The sequence below is a fragment of the Daucus carota genome, chromosome 5 (genome assembly GCF_001625215.2).
Source record: "Daucus carota subsp. sativus chromosome 5, DH1 v3.0, whole genome shotgun sequence".
Lineage (NCBI taxonomy): Eukaryota > Viridiplantae > Streptophyta > Magnoliopsida > Apiales > Apiaceae > Daucus > Daucus carota.
The window spans coordinates 46,213,412-46,234,856 of record NC_030385.2 but is presented as its reverse complement, the minus strand read 5'-3'; the positions used below and the strand labels follow the sequence as shown (position 1 = coordinate 46,234,856).

Here is a 21,445-nt window from a genome sequence, read left to right as displayed (position 1 = left end):
AGTAATATTTAATTAGTTCCACACGCATTAATGGGACCGTTTGGGTGAGTTTAATATAAGTGCTTTTTTTGCTTAAAATAAAAAAGTGGAATAGAAGTTAGAAGCAAATTACGACTTTTAAGTGATTAAAGTGTTTGGGAAATAAGTAGAAGTCCTGAAACAAAAGCTAGCATTCTCCTAGCTTTTTATAAGTGCTTCTTGACTTTTTACACAAACGGTACGAATAAGTGCTTCTAACTTATAAACCCAGAAGCTGGGTTTGAAGCCGTACACAAACATCCACAACAACGATGGATAGGATCCCTATAAGAAGTTCGAAGATTTCATTGCTCCATATGATTCAAAATTTCTAGAATTTGCAAATTAACTTAATACAATACAGAGCAAGTTGGAGAAGTGCTGGTACTAATGAAGATTCAAATCTTGCTGCTTCACAAGGAAGCATGCAGAAAGCAAGGGTCCAAGGGAACTTGGAATTAGTGGAATATAACGATCAGATTCGAAGCAACCAGACATATATATCAGACAGTTGCTTCACTGGTCTAAATATTTGAGCTCATGCTCAAACTCAGTGGCTTCACTTGTATAACTTTTCGAGCTCATCTTTAAACTTGGCCTTCACTGCTTCCCTCTTCAACTTGAGAGCAGCTGTTACCAATCCAGACTCCGGCGTCCATGGATCCGGCAATAATTTGATTTTTGCCGGGAGTTCAAACTTGTCCAAGTTTGCAGCTTTAGCTTCCTGTTCAGAAATTAAAAAATCAACTTGGTATTGTGCATAAGCAATTCATTTGCATAGAAAATAATATATGTTTGTTAGCACTTGACAGTTCTTGGTTTGCTTCAGAAAATCAAACCACAATATTATTTAAAAACTAGAGAAACGAAACTACATAAAACATAAGTAAGACAAACCTTGGCAAGGGACTGCTGAACTTCAGCCACAGCTTCATTTTTGTCACACAACTCAGAGAAATCCTTGAACTCAATGCCAGCTTGCTGGGCCCATTTCTCGAGGACCTGACGCGAGGGAACAACTAGAGCCACACAAGAAGTTTGCAAGGGATCCGCATATACCATCACATTTACAACATAGTTACTAGCCATCAAGGCTGCCTCAATCTGCAATCGAGCAAGTTAAACATAAAATTTTCTGCACAAGACATAACAGCAATTATCTACATCTACCCAATTTCCCACCCCCAGTTCATAGGCTAGGTGTTCAATTTAGAAAATTAAAATCAGAAACATCAAATTTTGCCACAGTGGTCCATATTCAACCCATCTACCAGAGTAACGAGAGAAGAACTATAAAGTAGGGCTCAAATACACACCTTTCCAAGAGAAATATACTCCCCGTGTTGAAGTTTAACAATATCCTTCTTCCTATCAACAATTTCAAGACATCCATCAGGATGAAACCTTCCGATGTCGCCAGTGTAGAACCAACGCATGCCATTCTCATCAACCTATTGATAGCAAAATTAAAGAGAAATGAATTAAATCACAGAGTATAGTATAAGATGCCACTTTCACGTATTCAAGGAATAGATATTACCTTGTAAACCTCATCTGTTTTATATTTATTGTTAAAGTAGCCATTGGTTACACAACTTCCACCAACTACAATCTCTCCCCTTGGCATGGGTTTGTCAGTAGTCAAATAACCGCCCTCTTTCCAAGAAACAAGCTGCAATATACATTTATGATGACCATCACTTATGAGAGAACAAAGCCTACATATGTGATGAATAGCACTAAACATGCTTTCTAACGGGAATAACATCACAAGTCTGAAAACAACAAAACATATGGAATTATAAACGACATGATCCTCTTTCCTGTACTTCATACAAGAATCACATAGATGCACTCTTTTTACTTAGTTACTGTTTAATTGTAAAAGTTCTGGACGCCATAACAAATCCCAGAATGTAAGCAAAAGGGATAAAAAAACAATGCGAAAAATCTTTTTCCCCTTGCATGTGGAAGGGATATGGGCAACATGACCCTGCAGTAGTACGAGGAAGGATCGATACTTGTTGAGCTGCTTCTATTTCCGACCATGTTGCAATTCTTTTTAATTCTATAACACAACTGCAAATGATCACTTGCAATTTACAAAGTGAGAACACATGCAAGATACAACAGCAAATTTTGGTTATCTAGCCCATTGTGTGTTATTAGCAAAATAATAGTAATAAGTAGAGGAAGAGTATAAGTTACAAGAGAAAAAACAGCGGAGATGATTTAAGGCTTTTTCCCAAGTGAAAAAAGTACAGCATTTAATTCGAATTTGCTAAATAGTTTAACTAATATGTAATTTTTTATACCTTGAGATAGCAGCAAGGAAGTGGCGGCCCAACTCGCCCAACTGAAGTGTCACTGAAATCAGAAAATGCACCTCCGGCACAAGTTTCTGTCAAACCATATGCTTGAACAACAGGAGCCCTGGAAATCATCGTGCACATAGAAGTCTACTTTTAAGTTGAAATGGTAATGTAATTGACACATAAAAGAGCAACTGGGAGAATGAACTGACTGTGAGTGGAATGTTATGGTGCAACTGGAATGAATATTAATTTAAAGAAAACTACAAGCGCTAAAAAAGAGAGTAAACAATGAACGTGGGCAGTGAACAAATAATATATACAAGTAGGTATGTTATACTATCACTTCAAACAGACAGCTCAAAATCTTACTATTCTTTGAACAAATTATAACCTAGAAAGATAAAAAGATAGCGTACCCTACACAGATGTTGACAAATCGTTGTGTATCACCAGATAAAGGGGCTCCACCACATAGCATAGCACGGATGTCTCCACCAAGAATAGACTTTACCTTATTGAAAATGACGAGATCCCACAAAAGAGCCTCAATTCCCCAAGCTCCAAACCAGCTACCTTCCATAGCGGTATACCGGCGGCCATAAGCAAAGTTGAATAGTTTTTCTGCAAGACCTCCCGTATCTGCAACCTATAGCAAGTTTTCAAGTAAATAGATAGACTTATTAGATTAATTATACAAGTTACAAAAAACAAATGGATCAATAATATTAAATAGAATAATAAACTTTGACAATCAAGATCAACCTTCTTCAAAACTCCATCTCGAACTCGATCTAAAATGGCTGGAACTGTTGCCATTAGAGTAGGCTTTAGCACAGAAGCATCTCCCTTGGTTCCTTTCTTTATTTTGTTAGACGAGTCTGTTAAAGTCAAAGTTGACCCATAACCAATTCGCATGCCAGCACAGATCATCACGGTCTGGACAAATGCAAGTAAACCATTATCTTCAACAAGAATGCACTCTAGATAAATTTAATCTGATATTTACCTCAGCTACCAACTCCAATACATGAGCTAGCGGCAAGTATGCCAAATAGACGTCACTGCTTCCAATGTTCGGGATGACTGTCAAAACTGCAGCAGCACTTGCGACAAGATTTTTATGGGCCATCATAACTCCCTGTAATAAACAGTATCAGCATAAACATAAATATGAACTATTACTGAGAGTATATGTGAGCAGAAGAATATTTTCAGAAACCGTTAGTTGTACTTGACCTACGGCTATATTATATTATGAAGAAATCCTTATTAGTAGTACTCTAGAAAGCAGGGATTCTCTACTCAAGCGCCACACCGCGCACTAGATTCTTGGTTGCTCGGGAATTCTTGTTAATAATTAATTTTGAATTAGTTGAATACTTTATCACCTTACTACTTTATAATGCAATAATTGTGTTAACATATAATTATAATGTAAATTGTTAAGGATAATGAACTTATTTATTTGATTAAAATATAAATGTATCTCTTGAAATACATGCATAATATATATTTTTAATATATTAATATTTGCAAAATTCCCCCGCGCCGAATCCCCATATTATTAAATTTGCCGAATTCCGTATCCCTGTACCGTGCACTCCTGCACCCGCACTCATGCCTTTTAGCTAGTACTTGGTGTTGATGACAAATGGCCCTCTTCTCCTCTTGCAGTAAATTATGTAGATTTATTAACATTATTTATCAAATATGAAGGTCAGGTGGTGGAGATCTGATAAAGTATATATTTATATATACTTTTATATGATTTTATTCCCATAATTTTAGTATTTTGTAAATAATCGGGGTATTATTGATTGATTTATAAGTGTTTAATGGCAGTAAAATAAATAATCTTAAAGTTGGATTAAATGGAGCTTACTTGGACTTAATTAGATGGAAATTCGGATTTTATGGATAGCCGGCAAAGAAAATCTTGTTTGGGTCATAAGACTCATAACTGGATTTCTAGATATCAGAATTGGATGTTTTTACAACCCACGCGAAGACAATTAAATTATATACAATTCTGAGGTGGTTCAATATTAGAAATCCAAGTGGAACCACCCAGAAATAGGTCTGAAAGTCAGCCTACGAATTTCAACATCAGAATCCAACTCGTTTTAAGACATTAGTTTATTTTTCTTGTGAATCATTAAAAACTCTTATATATTATGCTTTTGATAGAGATTATTAGGGACAACTTTTGTATCATATAGAATAATATAGAGATAGCCTTGATAGAGAGGGAACGGAGAGAAACACTTGTGATAGAGATTGGAAGGAGTGAAGAAATACATCAGGGCATCAAGCAATTCCGTAAAGTTGTATTCTTCGTACTTAAATTCTTATCATGAGTAGCTAATCCCTTGATCCAAGAATTAGGTAGTATTCATTAACTTTTTATGTTTGTTTAATTATATTGTGTTTTTTCTTGATTTGTTAATCTGTCATTGAGCGCTTTATACAATTAGGAGTAGCCAACTTTTAATTGAATCTTTAGGAGTTAAAACAAACCGGGAGAGGAGTTATAATTCTAGTACATGATATGGACACAGTTTGAGTATTAGATCAAGATGTTTACATGAGGATTGTGAGACTTAAAATCATTGGTTCTTAATAGTTTACAATTGTACTTTGATTGACCATGGGATTGGCTTTTAGGGGATAATTGTAGACATTATAATCTACCTTATGAGAGGATTTTATAGATATTAGAAGGATTATTTTTAGCAAACAAGAGACACAAATTAGACATTCATGGTAGTCACTAAAGAACCATAATTCTTGGGGTTATTTTCTCTCATATTTAATATAGCATTTATTTATAATATTAATATCAGTCCTTCCTCACGAACGATACTCTTGAAAATACTCAACAACAAATTGGCCATAAGGGAACTTTAGAAAAATGAGTTAGATTGAATCAAACCTTTGGCAGACCTGTGCTTCCACTTGTATACATTATGACTGCAATATCTGTCTTAACTGGTAGTTGAGATGATACAGGACTGTTCTTACCAAGTTTCTCAACTTCTGAAAAAGGTGTAATCACCCAATTGCTCATATCATTAGAAAGATTAGAATCAACTGCAGCCTCACCATCATCAAAATAAATTATGTTCTTTACTGTTTGTAGCCTCGAATAAACAGCAGACAACTTTTTCAATAGCTTGTAATCACAGATCAATGTCGATACTTGAGTCTGTTTCCAAGTGTGAAGCAATAAGGAATGTGTAAGATCCATACACACAATTCATAGAATAAAAGAGATACTTTTCAAAAAATGTATACCAACCTCATTAAGTGAGTGAATAAGAGCTTCTTCACCTAAAGAAGCATAGATGGTGACAACAGTTAAATTTTGCCGGAAGCAGCCCTGCAGTTCAAACCAAGGAAGTGAGTGTCACCTCCAAGAAAGATCATAAACAACAATATACAACAAATGGTTACCTGCAGTGATATGAGCCATTCCGGACGACTATCGGAGAAGATAGCAGCACGAGTGTTTACATCATGACCAAGTTTAACAAGTCCAGAAGCGAAGCTACACACACGATCATATATTTCCCCGTAGGTTTCCCACTGATACTCCCCAAGATGCAGCTTCTCAAACTTCCTGCCCTTACCATCTTCAATAAATTCCTTACTGATTACCTTTCTTGTTCCTAGACACTGTAATTGCGAATGTTTCTTACAAGATTGCTCAAATAGAGCTGCCATAGTTGTTGCTCCTTCAGAAGGTACTTCGAGTAATTCAGATTTTCGAGCATTGCGCATAGCATAACCTGGTTCACCGCCAACTTGATCTTCAATGCCTCTTCTCTTTGTCTTCATTTTCCCCATATATACAGTTGACACTAGGGTTACAAGTACAACAAAACAAGCTGCAACAATTCCATAATATGAATTTCCTTCAAAAGCTGACAAGTACTCCATCAAAAGGCGAGTTGAAACAACTTCCTATAAAGTCTTGGAGTATGTGTACTCTTCTTTTATGTTGACAAGTAATGTCCCCGTGTGACAGAACAAATAAAACTCCTGGCATGCACCATACAGTCAGTAATATTAGAGCAGCTGATCATAATGCATCACCAATTAACTAATTGATTGGTAGTAGTAACTGGAAAAACAAATTTCTCCCCATTATGTTTACACACACTAGAAACACATGAAAGATGTTTTACTGACTTAGCAAGCTTAAAAAAACTGAATTATTTAAATAATGCCAGAAAGAAAGAAATTGAAGGTCAATTATGCAAATCCTTGAAAAAAAATTGTTGTTCCGAGAATAGTAGCAGAACAGCACCAAAAGTTGCATAATATAGCAAAACATATTAACAGAGGTTAACCAGTAACGAGCAATCGGACCAAATACTAGCTATAAAAATCCCAACCTATCAGGTGGCTCTCTAACCGTCCCCGTCCCCAGCCCTTACAAAATCTCCTGGCCTACTTGGTTGTTTCTATAAAACCTCGTCGGAAATTTTTAACAGAGGTTCAAACCCCCCCCCCCCCCCCCCGGCGCGCAAGTGTTCTACCCCCTCCTCAAACACATAACATGACTAACAAACAATATGCAATCTTAAGCTCTTTGCTATCCTATTCACTTTCCCCTTCCTCTCAACTTTAAGCTCTAGTGCTCCAATAGCCCATCAACTAAAAATCAAGAAAACAAAAAATCAAGAAAACAATAATACTCAACATGGGTCATCACTGATCAGCCTAATCAATCAACAACATAACACCCCAAGAACAATAAAGATTCAATCGTCAACAATAAAGAACACTACAACAACAATAAATGCGATATTAGTACTACAAATAAATAAATAAAAATTCAAGAAAACATGAATATATTCAGAAACACATAAATATCACCTTCAGAAACCCAGCAAAAAGTGTGTCCCAGAAGATTGAAAATCAAGGGCTAGTAGCAGAAGCTTTGTGTATACAAACAGCTTTACTTAATGGCTGATTGGCTATATAGTACTGGAAAGAGCATATTTGAAGGACACGTCTTCACTTGAAAATTGAAATAACCAAGAAAATATTATAATGTTTTCTTGCTTTCGAGAGGAACCACGCATGAATAATTGTGGATTTTATGCGTGATTTTCTCTCCCCGTATATTAGGATTTTTATGGCGTGATTTTCTCCTCCCCGTATATTAGGATTTTTATGGCGTGATTTTCTCCTCTTCGTATATTAGCAAAAGGAAAAAGAGAATATGTATATAAAATCAATATAATTGTTATTTTGAAATAGAGAAAAAATATAATTTTTCAAAGTTTAATAAAATAATATTTTAATATAAATTTTATTTAATGAAATTATTGTTAGAATTTGATAACATTTTATTATAAGATAGCACGGGAATTGATGAAAATATTTATTAGTAAATTTCTGATCTAATAAATATTATTAATTAGTTGAAACTTGAAAATAAACCGACATAAGTGGATATGGTGGACAGGTGTACAGAACATAAGTGGTTGTTGTGAGATCGAGTGTCTTTCACTCGTGTTTTCTTTGTTTTTTCCTTTCAATGGGACATATCATTTAAAACCATGTGATTTTTATTTTGTTCAATATTGTAAAAAATTAGAAATCGGATTTAATTAGAAACCGCGGAACAAAGATTAATTAGATTGAATGGGGTTAATTGAATGATTGAATAAATAATCAGTTTGATGATCTGCGAAACAAGATTTAATTGATGATTAATCATGATTAATCTCCAACTTTTAGGATAGAGATTTTGTTTAGAAGGACTGAAGGAGTACACATTTTAAAAGAAAAGGACAAAATATACAATAATTTTTAATATCAAATTTATGAGCGCACATTTCATATTTTTATAAAATATAATTTATATATTTTAATAATTTTTATTCAAGAAAAAAAATTATGTTTCAATTACTATTTGAAAAAAATTAAAAAATATATAAAATTATATTTTATACATAACTTGAGACATGTGTCCCGGAAAAATGTGTATACAAGAGCATTTTTACCGGAAGCATCTCCAAACATAGAGGACATTATATGTTATAAATAAATATAGATATGGATTACGTTAAAAAAACTTAAATCCAACGCTACATTTATCTTGTACGTGAATATAGTCGATCAGATGGTGGTTATTTTTGTTGAACTTCTACTAATCTGGAAGAAATTTTCAAGGAGATTATAAATTATTTATTAATATATTGAAGTTATATATTATATTCATAATCATTTAAAATATTAATAATATGATATTTTTAAATTACAGCCGATCAATATAATACCATCAAATCACACTGTCCTACAGGTTTAACAAATTTTTCATAATATTTTAGATTTTAAATCTCTAATTTAGCCAACTCATGGTCTAAATTAGACATGTAGGACGTTTCACGAAATTCGTTTCCGGTAAGATTCAAAAAGTACATATAAATATTCAAAAAATACTGCAAAACACAAAATTTATTAAATAATTTTGACCATCCCATTCTCATTTATTTACATGATCCAATATGTCGGTGCCACATTCACTCCTTCACAGCCCATGAAAAGACTTGTCGGTAACCAAATCCATCTAGTCGCATACTACCCCTGCGCAACCAAACCTCCTTAAACTCAACTCTCTTCACACCAAGATTCACTCCACGTAAAACAAGCTCACTTACACTAAGATTCCAAGCTAAATCTACATATTCATGAGGTAACAAGAGCTTTGTTCTAATGCATGCACATTTATTTATTTATATTAAAGCTCCCCAAGTAGATTATTACAGTGTTTTTGTTTCAGATCTTATAATATCTGATAGTTCCACTTAGTTTATGTGTTCTTTCATTCTGTAATAAACCCTGATAAGTGATCAACTAATAAAATGCTGAACCGGCCGGCTTTGTCTCGGACAGGAAGCTTTCGGGCAGAAAACTTAGGCCAAACTGCCTTAGCATTGATTAGTAATCTATGTTTCACTATGTTTGTACTTGTTGTCTTGATTTTCACTGTAATTGCGGCTACCTATAAGCCCGAAGACCCTTTATTTCATCCCTCTAGTAGGATCACTATGTTCCTCACCTCGGACTCGAATGCAACTTTTGTAGCGGATAGTACTGTTGTTAGGACTGGTGAGGATTTTATGGCGGTTAATCAGAGTGCATTTGGGGGTTTTATTAATGTTACGGATGTGGATTTGGGGGTTCCGTTGAGGGTTGATGTTAATGCGGATGAGGTGACTGCGTTTGAGTGTGAGGGGCAGATTGGGGCACCGGTTGATTGTAGTGATCCGGGTGTTTTTCATTTGATGATGACTTCTGCAATTGAGCAGTTTAGGGATATACATTTTTATAGGTTTGGGAAGCCTGTTAGGGGGGATAATGATAGTTCGTGTCATATGGCGTGGAGGTTTAGGCCTAAGGAAGGGAAGGCAGCCGCGTTTTATAAGGATTATAGGAGTTTTGTGATTGATAGGTCGGGTAATTGTACGTTGAGTGTGGTAGGGATAGGGGAGTATCATTCAGGTGGGAATGCTAGGAAGAGGAAGAAGAATTTGAGGCCTGGTTTTGAGAAGCCTCAAGCAGATCAAGAACAAAGGGCTGTTGTTCCTGTTGTTGGAGAGGTTGTGAGTGACGCATTGCCTGCAATTGAGTCCGAGGGGTCGTTTAGTAGTGGGAAGTACTTGTTTTACACAGGGGGCGGAGAGAGATGCAAGAGCATGGATCACTTTTTATGGAGTTTCACGTGTGCTTTGGGCGAGGCTAAGTATTTGAATAGGACCCTTGTAATGGATATGAGCATTTGTCTGTCCTCGGTTTATACTTCCTCCGGTCAGGATGAAGAAGGGAAGGATTTCAGATATTACTTTGATTTTGAGCATTTGAAGGATTCCACTTCTGTGCTGGATCAGACTCAGTTTTGGGTCGATTGGAACAAATGGAACCAGAAAGACGGACTAGCTCTCCTCCCTGTGGATGACTTTAAGATCACACCGATGAAGCTGGCAGGGGCGCAAGAAACTCTAATCATGAGGAAATTTGGCGCGGTGGAGCCAGACAATTATTGGTACAGGGTCTGTGAAGGAGATGCAGAATCGGTTATTCAACGGCCTTGGCACATGATATGGAAATCTAGACGTTTGATGGAGATAGTGTCAGCAATTGCTGCAAAATTGAACTGGGATTTTGACTCTGTTCATGTTGTCAGAGGGGAGAAGGCAAGAAACTTGGAACTCTGGCCTAATCTTGCTGCGGATACTTCCCCAGAGGCTCTGATATCAACCTTGCAAGACAAAGTTGATGCAGGGAGAAGCCTGTACATTGCAACTGATGAATCAGACACCACGTTTTTTGACCCTCTGAAGGACAAGTTCGCCACTCATTTTCTCGACGAATACAAAGATCTTTGGGATGAGAACAGTGAGTGGTATTCTGAGACCATGAAGCTCAACAACGGGGTTCCGGTAGAATTTGATGGTTACATGAGGGCATCAGTTGATACAGAAGTTTTCTTGAGAGGCAAAAGACAGATTGAAACCTTTAACGACCTTACCAGGGACTGTAAGGATGGTGTCAACACTTGCACTTCATCCAGCTAACCACTGAATTTGTCGACGTCGTCGACGCTGCGGTTCTTAAGATAGCTCATCTAAATCTAATACATGTTCTCGGAATCTTTTACCTTTGATGATGCACTGTTAGGTGCTCTGTTTCCATTTGTTGATGAGAGTAGTGCCTATTCTATGTTCACTTTTTTTAAAGTCTTGGTAACGAGGTTAGTATTTTGAAAATCTCCGATGAATTTAATTCATGTTAATCTTTTGAAAAATCGCCAATTAACTAATTATATTTTAATTTGACTAAAAAATTCTAATTTATCTAAAATAACTCCGATAAATTTTGAATCGATAAATCAACCAATTAATTTTGATTTCCAGTTTCAATAATCACGTTAGAGATTAATAAAATCCCTTCAAGAACTTTTTTTTTTTTATTTTAAAAAACTGTTTTGGTGTTGCCTACTTTACTAATTAATTACACAAATAATCAAGGCTTAATGACCTTTTAGCTCTTGAAGTTTGGGTGGAAGTTCCGATGCGGCCTCGAAGTTTAAAAACGTACATTTCCACCCTCAAAGTATCATTGTCGTACCTTTTAGCCCTTATAGCGTATACCGGTATATAACGGGGTGGACAAAGTTGACATTTCACACGTGAGGGTTAAAAGGGACATTAAACATTAAGGGTTAAAAGGAACATCTAATGTATTTTAATGTATTCTTTAGGGGTTAAAAAAAACGAGATGTATACTTTAAGGGTTAAAAGGTACACCCAAACTTTACCCCGAATATGAATTGTCAAGTTTAACCCCCGATTTATACCGGTATTTTTAAAAAGGGCTAAAAGGTACGACAAAGATACTTTGAGGGTAGAAAGGTACGTTTTTAAACTTCGAGGCCGCATCAGAACTTCCACCCATATTTTGAGGGCTAAAAGGTCATTAAGCCAATAATCAAATCGTAAAATTGCGAGAAACTGTATGAAAATATGAATGCACTTCTTCAGCGTCGCAACTACTTTGATGGGACCAGCTTGTGTTTAGCACAAAGGTGAAAAATTAACATCACCATTGAGTACCAATAAACACTTAGGTAAGTTAGGCAAATGCTATGACAAACATTCACAAGTTCAATAACCTAGTTTTCGTCTGTCAAATATCATGATACAGATATCTTGCTGAAAAGAAGTTTCAAGAGTTCCAGCACCCGAAAGATATTAAAATCTTCTGCATACGATCAATAAAAGAAACTAAACTATCAATTCTTCTAGACAAAACAGTCATGCAGCGAATTGTTTTACACTCTGATCCACAACATTCAGCAGACAGCAAAGAATATTGTGCTACTTCTGCAATCAGAAGTTCCACTTACTACCTCTACCTGCCATACGGATGGTAACGACTACTGCCACCATAACCTCCCTTACTTCCATACACTCCCCCTGCCCCGCCATAACTAGGACCTGGACCGGCTTCATAATCACCACCAGGTCCACCGTAAGCTCCATAGCCTCCAACACCACCCCGGCCGTATGAAATTAACCCACTTCCACCATATCCGCCACCAACACCTCCACGGCCATATGAACCTAACCCACTTTCACCATAACCACCACCGACACCACCGCCAACACCGCCACCAAGGGATCCATAGCGACTAGAGTAGCCAGGTGAGGGCTCTCCACGATAACCACCATAGTCTCCATATCTACCACCCAAGTCCCCGTATCTCCCACCAAAGTCCCCATAACGCCCACTAAATCCACCACCATATCCACCAAAATCTCCATGCCTATCAGACATCCCACCATATGATCTATATGAAGGTGGACCAAACCTATCAGCACTGTAATTGCTAAAGGAGTCACCATAACCCCCAAAAGTATCACCGTAAGAACGCCCCCTAGGTTCACTACCATATGCAGGGCCAGGTGCCGGATTTGAGGATTTCTTGGGTTCGGCCTTTTTGATCTCAACCTAGAAGACAGCAAAATTAACTTAGAGCAGTACAAACGAAAAACATTATACACGGAAAGGGGAGGCAAATAGCAAATCTACTGCTGCTTATTAAGTTATTATGAAAATGGAATGTAGGACATCCACAAACAACGTACTCCCCCATTTTAATACACAACATTTCATAATTAACAAACTTTTTTTTACTCAATGATAATTCAAAATATCAATTTGACATGTTTTACCAAAAATTCAAGTGACATAGCCATTCAAAACTAACATATAAATTTCACAGTTATGTTTTAATGGAATGACATAAATTGATTTACAAAGAGTCAGACTTTAAAGTAAGACGAACAGCAGATGATTCAAGTGATAGAGAAAAGAGAACTATATTTATGCGAATTCAAACAATTGCGGAGGACCACTTGAACGGATATATTTTGCACCTCCAGCACAACCATAAACCATTTCTCCGCATGGCACAGGCCACTAAACATGTTTCTTTTCAGGATCTCAAAAGAAATACTCTCTGTAGCATATTTTATATTTTGCTTTAACATCTAAAGTTTAAATTTACTTAACAAAAAGGTATTAGATTCAGTAACATATGTACATTTTTCACTATCCATGCCAAAAAAATGTGTAATCATTCATTACATTAGGAGGTAAGGTAAGTAACGATAACTGCAAAACTAAGACCTTGAATTATGTAAATAAACAAATGTTGAAGATAGTAAAACACTGATATGGTTTTCTTTGTGCGTCGGTAAAAAAAAACATGCTTTTTGGGGGAGAGATACTATTTATCAAAATTCAAAAGGTGAATATATCTTGTATAGTGCTATAATCATGAGGGTAATAATAACTACAAATATGGTTTTGACCTCAAAATAAATGTAATGTACCTTTGTACCGCCCATATCAATTTTGTTCGTATCCACCAAGATATTGTCAACAACCTGCTCACTGTCAAATACTACAAAACCGAAGCCTCTGGAACGCTTGGTCGTATGATCTCGTATGATTTCATGCTCAACCACATTGCCATACTTCGAAAAGAAATCTTTTAACTCTTCTGTTAATAGATTTATAACTCAAACTGTTATTCGTCTACATCATTAATTTATTAATTTGGACAGATGAGAAAGAGGGGATGCAAAATTGTCAAGTGTCTAACCTTCAGTAACAGATGTAGGTATGCCACCAACAAATATTTTCTTGGTTTTAAAATCTTTGGAATCTGATGACCCCTTAGGAATTGTTCTTTTGATCTCAACCTGCTCAGAAAGAATTAGCAAACATTTAAGCAAGTTTCTTGGAATCAATATTACAACAATTTCAAGTATACTTCATAGCTTTGTATGCTAAAATTAATATTTAGTAAGATCATAAGCTACTTTAATCATGAAAAATGCTCCCAAATATATATTTATTTTAATTTCAACCTCAATACACTAAATAGTATTGATAGACCAAGGAATACAAAAAGTAAACTCCGGGGACCTATTACATTAGGTTAAGCTGGATGTTACAAAATCCAAAAGGCAAGTCAGGTAATAAGCATTTAGCTGGTCATTAACATAGAATTTATAACAGGCATATGCATTTTGGTAAATAAAACATCAAAAGGCCAATGGAAACAGACTCAAACAGAAAACGCCAACTCCATGTGTTCCTGTCTAGGAGGGGACATAACTGGATCAATTTCATACAGTTCTGAAGAGAGGCCGCAATAATAAATAGAACTTGCAACACAGACACACACACAACCTCAAGCTGCTTTTATGCTTTCATTTCTTTGATAAGCATCAACAAATTTTAACATACAAAAAAAAATAAGACAATACAACCAATTAAATCAAACACTATAACAAATATCAAAAACACATATATACATTACACTCACTTGTTTGTCGTTAATGATATGAGTTTCAACAATGACAGTGTCGACGACAGATGGATCAGCATAAGTAATAAACCCAAAACCCCTAGGCCGACCAGTCATTCGATCTTTCATAATAACAGAGTCCGTAATCTCTCCATACTTCCCAAAGTACTTGACAAATGTATCTACATTCCATCACCACACACCAAATCAAACATAAATTACAAACCAAAAACCATCAACAGAGACTGCATTGCCTAGCAAATTCAAAGAAGTCGTACTAACCTAGTGTGGTCTCTTTCGACAAACCCCCAATGAAAATCTTTCTGTAACTCCTCAACAAAATTGAAAATTTTTAGTAGATTATACATACAAGAACAAATATAGTGCACAACACAAATAAGTATATATAAATCTGGAATAAAAACAACGAAAAGGAGATTAACGAGAGAGATGAGAGATAAAGAGAGAGGCGGGAAGAGAGAGAGGGACAGAGGGAGGGAGGGAGGGAGAGAGAGAGAGAGAGAGAGAGAGAGAGAGAGAGAGAGAGAGAGAGAGAGAGAGAGAGAGAGAGAGAGAGAGAGAGAGACGAACCCGGGACTAGCTCCATCGCCAAATCTAGGGTTATCAGAAGCCCCCCTTGAACCCATGGTGTATACACACAATAATTGTATGTAATTTCTTAACAATGGAGCTCTCAAGCAGCAAAACTAGGGCTTATAAAAGAGGGGTTTTGTTGAGAAAGAAACACGCACCCTCTGTATCAATCTATCTATTTATCAATTTGATGGGTCGAAATAGAGAAATTTCTGGATCACATGACGGGACGGTCCGGCCGGCCCATAAATGGTTGCAATGATCGAATGGGCTTAAATTATAATTAAATATTTACCCGAACTTACGTGTAGCCGTGTAGCCTGTGGGTATAATGTGAATAATGGTATTGATAAAATCTGTGAATATTCTCAAAAATAAAATAAAATAAAATCTGAAAATAAAATTCTTTGAGTTTATGAATGTTTCGTAATATAGGAAACTAGTATTTTTATTTTTTTTAATATGTATCAATTTATATTAGAAAATTGGTGTTTTAAGTATATTAATATTTTTGAACTGACAAATTGGTTTTAAAAATCATTATTTTTTTGTCACTATCATGAAAAATATTAGTGAAAAAATTAAAATTTGCTGAATTTGTATTTAAAATACTTTTGAGATGGTTTGACTTTGATAATATTGACATTTTTTTGACTTATAAGCCGGTTAAGTCGCGCCAGCATTATATTGGAGCTGTTTGGCAACGATTTAAAAGCCGACATCTAGTATAAGTTAGAAGCACTTATTTCGTACTGTTTGTGTAAAAAGTTAAGAAGTACTTATAAAAGGTTAGGAATACTAACTTTTGTTTCACGGCTTCTAACTTCAACTCCACTTTTTTATTTTAAGCAAAAAACCACCTATTTTAAACTCACCCAAACGGTTGTGACATTTCACAGGTTACAACTTACAACCGACGTTGACCTCGGCTATGACAGCTTTGCTGGCATATATCAGTTCTGAGTATTTCCTGTCAGTAATGTAATCCAGATTTCTTCCCAAACAGAATCTTAATATGCTTTCTGCGTCAAATGTATGTTTTGAGGTTTTGTAAGATGCTAGTCGTCTAGGATATCAGAAGGTTTCTGTTTTCTTCGTTTCTCTTGGTCTTGTACCAAAGCCTTACCTCTTGAAGTGATACTTTTAGAATAACAATATGATTATGATACTCGTAAGACGTAAGTCCACCTCCCAACACCTCGAGGTTTTGGGAGAATTGGTCCGGATTTGACTCCCTACAAACCGCAATATTCTCTTTGAGTAAGGAGAAATGTTAGAATAACAATATGGTCATGGTAAACCCTCCTCCCAAAACTTTAAGGTTTCGGGAGAATTGATCACTTAACAACTGGTAGTCGCCAGTCGGATAGCATTGAAAGCTGTATTAAATTGTTAATACTCGGCAAAAGGTACAAGCAAACTATCGTTGTCAACAATGGAAACCATGTACAGCATTGGCTGGAGAAGAAATATAATTTATTAATCTAGTTTTTCGCATATTTAGCTGCTGTCGAATACTTTTGTCTAGTTAAACAACAATGCAGCAATGAACTGTAATTGATTATGATTCTGCTCCCTGAATCGCACATTCGAACACCTTGATGTTATCACAGACCTCTCAATTTAATTAGTTAACATATCCTTATCGCTTATCCGAGCCAGGCTAACCTAATAAAGTACAAAGGAATAAATCAAAGCCTCAAAAATTGTTTTTGCCGTTCATCTGTCTATAAACATGCAAGTCTTTTAGTATTCTAAGCTGGATAAGCTCACTTAGTGCTGAATTTCAGAAGACGAGATGTTTCACACGCTCTTTGGTGCCAAGGAGCGGAAGCCAGCTCCTCCTCAGAGCCATTTTAACGCGGAGGGGAGGTCTTCAGCGTTGAAGATCATTCATGCTGGAGGTACAGTTGAGTACTACTACATGGCTGTTCCAGCATCCGGGGTTATGGAGAAGTACCCTTCTTGTATACTAGCAAGGCCTGAGGTTTTCAAAAGGCCATGGGACTCTGTGGTGCGGCCAGAGGAGATACTTGTACCGGGACAGAAATTTTATGTTGTTCCAAAAAGGACAGTCAAGAAGCTGAAGCGGAGAGTCAGCAAAATTGAACCTGACGATGATAGTTCTAATTCTCCTCTCGGTTTTTTGGTCTCAGAATGCAAGGATGAGCTTAGTAACAAGTCATATCTCCCAATGAAGGATGTTAGTAAGCCGAATGCTGAAAAGCGTCATGTAAGTTTCACTGGCATTGATAAGAAGTCAGGTGGTAATGATCAGGAAAAACGGAGAAAGAAGAGAAATGGCGGGCTGAAGAAGAGCTCTAGTAGCAGCAAGTCTAACGAAGTGAAGACGAGGAGGGTGAAGATGATTACCTGGGAGCCATCTCTGACAGTGATCTCTGAGTGTCATGTCGAATGACAAAAATTTATGAAGCTTATCAAATTTGTTTGGCCTTCACTTTTAAATTTTTCAACAGACAATTTAGTAATAATGTGTGAGGAACACTAATATACAATAACCATTGTTCTATGAGATCCAGTGCAGAACATCAATGCTATGTTACTGTCTGTAAGCTTCTTTGGATACATACTGCTCTGATATTTGAGTCTTGATCACACATGTTTTAGCTATAGTATAGCTCAGAAATCATGGACTCTGTGAATGGAAGTTTCAGAATATAATTAGAGAGGGGTAACCAGAAATGAGATTTTTCTAAAATAAGTAAGAGGATTTGTGGTGCAAATTGAAGGGTTTAGCATAACCTCAAATAGCAAACAGAAAAGATTCAAATACATCGACGAATATATAACACGAAAGTAGGCCTTGAGGTGAATGTTTTGCTTTCTGTCTCCTTTCATATCTCCAGGCTAACAGAAAGGAGAGAGAGAGGAACAATTTGCAGAAGTTGCATTATTATTAATCTTGAATTTCAGCCAGGTGATTCTGCAAATCTTTTCTCTCCGTTTCTCAGTTTCTTTTTCTTGCCTTTATTGTTTATCCGTTCCTGCAGTTGATCAGAGAAGCATTGCCATATGGGTACGCAACAACAAAGGATCAGAGAACTACATGTGAAACCGAGTCCAAGTATATCTGTTTCAAATCTCCGAGGGGAGCCCCTGAGAAACTCCTCACAATTGGCTTCACAAACAAAACCCAGAGGTGAACAAAAACCAGCAAGCATAAAACCAAACTGCTTGTGCTCGCCAACAAATCATCCAGGTTCTTTCAGATGCCGCATTCATAGGAACTCTCTTGCACGAACCAGCATGTCTGTTGGATCCAAGCTGTCTATGCTGGCCGATAAACCTGGTGCATTACAGGCTTAGCATGTCGAAGCTGCATAAATTTTGCAGGGGAATCATATCGTATATTGTGTGTGACTATGGACATATGATGATAATTTTTGTTTACATTTGTTTTACTAGCCAACTTAGCAACCACAGAGAGTCTCACCATTCAGGACTTGTTACTGATGATTCACTGTTATCATCATCACCATGTAGTTGTTCTGGCCTTTTACAAAGTACCAAATTCCGATGTTCTTTATACGTCTGATACTGTCTACTCATATAGTTTATATATATGCTATGGAACAAGGCACAGTTCAGATGCTCATAAATCAAGATCAGCATTACTTTAAGGAATAATTACATAGTTTACATGTATATTTACAATATAACAAAGACTCAATTAGACCATGGCAAAAAGCTGGCACAAATACGACACCAGATTTACTTACAAAGTACCTAAGAACTACGAAGCTGGACATCAAAGTGTCCAGCAACCGAATCACTCACATAATCACATTGGGCAAGTATCGCCTTCTGCTTCATCTACTTGGGGCATCATATTAGTCCTGCAGTTAGGGCAGGTAACCTTTTGATATTTCAGCCACTTCTCCACGCAGACCTTATGAAAAACATGGCCACAGGATAGATGGTTTATCACTGCCTTCGGTCTGAAATTCGTCAAGCAAACAGAACAGTCATGGTCTAGTTGCTTGGGACACAGAGAATCATAGTGCATTGCAGGTATCCGGGTACGAAACTCTGCAATAGAGACTTCTGAGGAGCTTTGATGACATTCTATCGAGTTCAAGGCGCTCTCAGTCATGTTGTATTCTTCCCATGATACGATACGGATGCCTATAGTCTGAAGTATAAACCGGACTATTTCCTTCATTGTAGAGATGTATTTAACCGCGTTTACCAGAATTATGCATAGCAATCCTGCATCAGCTGGATCTGGGAAATGCGAAAGTCCCATGTTTGATTCGGAAACCTGATCAGCATAACTGAATATGTAAGTTCACGATTACAGAGCAAAATAAATAAGTGTGGACCTGAAAATAGCTCAATAGAGTCACAAATGTATCTGATGATTCTGGTCCTCGTATACGCACCTATCTTACCCGGACTCTTCATTCTGTCTCGAATACCCATGTCGGACACTCACTCGGATATGGTATGTAAAATTTTCAAATTATTATCGAGTCCATGTATCAACGTTGGACACTTTTAGCCGAGTCCGGATAACATCCAGCACCAAATAGAAACACAACAGTTAACAAGAATTGGGACTTGTTTATCGACAGACAAACAGGAGACAATTCGGAAAAAACACTGGTTTCTAATCGGTGGACTAATCAGTTTCTACAGGAACACTTGAAGCGTATAACTACCCATCTTAATTTATCTGTTCTCTTAAAACCTCGTAATATTAGGAGAAGGATTTAACGGGATCATAGAGTATATTCTAACAACACCTTGACACCTTTGAGATTGAGAAGAACAAAAAGATTGTAACTTTTACATGTATCTATCCAGGACAAGTGACCAAAAATAGAAAAATGATCAAAATCACACAATAAAACACAAAAGAAGTTAAAGAAAAGATACTCACAGTTACAGGGCTGTTCTTCAAGAACTTGAACAGATGTTTAGAAGAATTGGCAGGAGAAGAAGATTACATGTAAATTATATTCAAAGAAATCACTAAATCACTAAATAGATAGCACAAAATAGTTGTCTGGATGAGGCAGTGCTGGCATGAATGTATGATTGAGTTTATATATAACGTCTCTCGAGATTTTTTAAATTTACATCCCATTAAATAATCGAGAAAATAATTATTGGCCGTTTTCGTACCTTTTTCATCAAAATTACGCGAGAGTAGCAAGAAAGATATCATTTGAAATTATTTTATTTCGTATCAAATTTTTCTCCCTACGTAATTGGTTAAATTTTCCAAAAGCTTTTGGAATCCGCGTGAAAGCATGAAAACCCTAATCTGTCAATGGAACTATCAATTCCTCGTCCACTAAAAAAGAGATTAATACGTGCCAGTATTTAAAAGGAGCATTTCAATAAATTAAAATTGGCCTTTTATATGCATCCATCTGATCTCTTTCCAGATTACGTTCCTAGAAACTTCCTGCACTATATTGCTTTCTCTCCAGATATTTTTTTTTTTTTTTTTAACGTAGGAACCCGCAGCCGCAATCCCGGAATCATAATCACAAATTATGCTCCCTTCGGGAGTCGAACCTGTGACCAAGAGGATACATGTCATCTCTTTAACCAGCTGAACCAACCCTTACTATTAGAAAGTTCACTAAATTTTAGATTTGTTGGAGTTTCTGTTTTCCGCAATTACGAATTTAGCGGAAAAGAAGTAGATATCAATATTCAATATAATTTTAATGAGTGTTATTTTTTTTTTAACAATGCAGGCTTATATGCCTTACAATTTAGAATCTGTTCCAATAATTCTTGGGGTGAGCCAGAGTCGAATCCGGGTGCCTCGGGACAACAGAGGGTAAATCCACCGGTAGGCTATCCAATCGTGCTCAATGAGTGCTATTCTTTTTTCTTTTTCTTTTTTAAGGAATGAGAGCTATTCTTGATTGAACTGTTGTTGTAGTTTTCGAATTTATCTGACTTGAAACTACTAGTAGTGATTTATTTTAATTTTTGTGACGAAAGTAGTATTTTGTTTTTTTTTTATTTGAGTGAGCCTGATAATGCATGCGTGTGAGAATTTGAAAGGAATAATTAGAATTACTATATTTGTTTAATTAAATGTACACTAGCTACCAAATCCCTTGTTCTGAGGCGATGA

General features: G+C 36.4%; 4 protein-coding genes across 5 annotated transcripts; 1 reads left to right on the top strand and 3 right to left on the bottom strand.

Moving 5' to 3' along the window:
• Positions 1 to 295: 295 nt before the first annotated feature.
• Positions 296 to 7,462, bottom strand: LOC108223155 (long chain acyl-CoA synthetase 8). Its single transcript, XM_017397270.2, has 12 exons — positions 7,215 to 7,462; positions 5,787 to 6,374; positions 5,632 to 5,712; positions 5,266 to 5,538; positions 3,340 to 3,471; positions 3,096 to 3,269; positions 2,750 to 2,979; positions 2,334 to 2,451; positions 1,559 to 1,690; positions 1,335 to 1,469; positions 916 to 1,122; positions 296 to 742 (listed from the first exon to the last, which is right to left on the bottom strand). The coding sequence occupies exons 2-12, from the start codon at positions 6,270 to 6,272 to the stop codon at positions 578 to 580; spliced, it is 2,133 nt and encodes a 710-aa protein (XP_017252759.1). The 5' UTR covers positions 6,273 to 6,374; positions 7,215 to 7,462; the 3' UTR covers positions 296 to 577.
• A 1,400-nt stretch (positions 7,463 to 8,862) lies between these two features.
• On the top strand, positions 8,863 to 11,086 carry LOC108220678 (uncharacterized). Of its 2 annotated transcripts, XM_064092796.1 has the most exons (2): positions 8,863 to 9,042; positions 9,243 to 11,086. In XM_064092796.1, exon 2 carries the CDS (start codon positions 9,308 to 9,310, stop codon positions 10,922 to 10,924), a length of 1,617 nt encoding a protein of 538 aa, XP_063948866.1. In that variant the 5' UTR covers positions 8,863 to 9,042; positions 9,243 to 9,307; the 3' UTR covers positions 10,925 to 11,086. The 2 variants fall into 2 exon arrangements, with proteins under 2 accessions (XP_063948866.1, XP_017250005.1); XM_017394516.2 differs by having other exon boundaries at positions 8,863 to 11,086.
• Positions 11,087 to 11,981: 895 nt separating this feature from the next.
• LOC108219776 (uncharacterized) lies at positions 11,982 to 15,493 on the bottom strand. Its single transcript, XM_017393287.2, has 6 exons — positions 15,322 to 15,493; positions 15,013 to 15,053; positions 14,749 to 14,912; positions 14,020 to 14,119; positions 13,748 to 13,917; positions 11,982 to 12,860 (listed from the first exon to the last, which is right to left on the bottom strand). The coding sequence occupies exons 1-6, from the start codon at positions 15,375 to 15,377 to the stop codon at positions 12,261 to 12,263; spliced, it is 1,131 nt and encodes a 376-aa protein (XP_017248776.1). The 5' UTR covers positions 15,378 to 15,493; the 3' UTR covers positions 11,982 to 12,260.
• A 3,441-nt stretch (positions 15,494 to 18,934) lies between these two features.
• Positions 18,935 to 20,499, bottom strand: LOC108222252 (probable E3 ubiquitin-protein ligase XERICO). The gene is made up of 2 exons (XM_017396179.2): positions 20,228 to 20,499; positions 18,935 to 19,606 (listed from the first exon to the last, which is right to left on the bottom strand). Exon 2 carries the CDS (start codon positions 19,589 to 19,591, stop codon positions 19,127 to 19,129), a length of 465 nt encoding a protein of 154 aa, XP_017251668.1. The 5' UTR covers positions 19,592 to 19,606; positions 20,228 to 20,499; the 3' UTR covers positions 18,935 to 19,126.
• Positions 20,500 to 21,445: the final 946 nt, after the last annotated feature.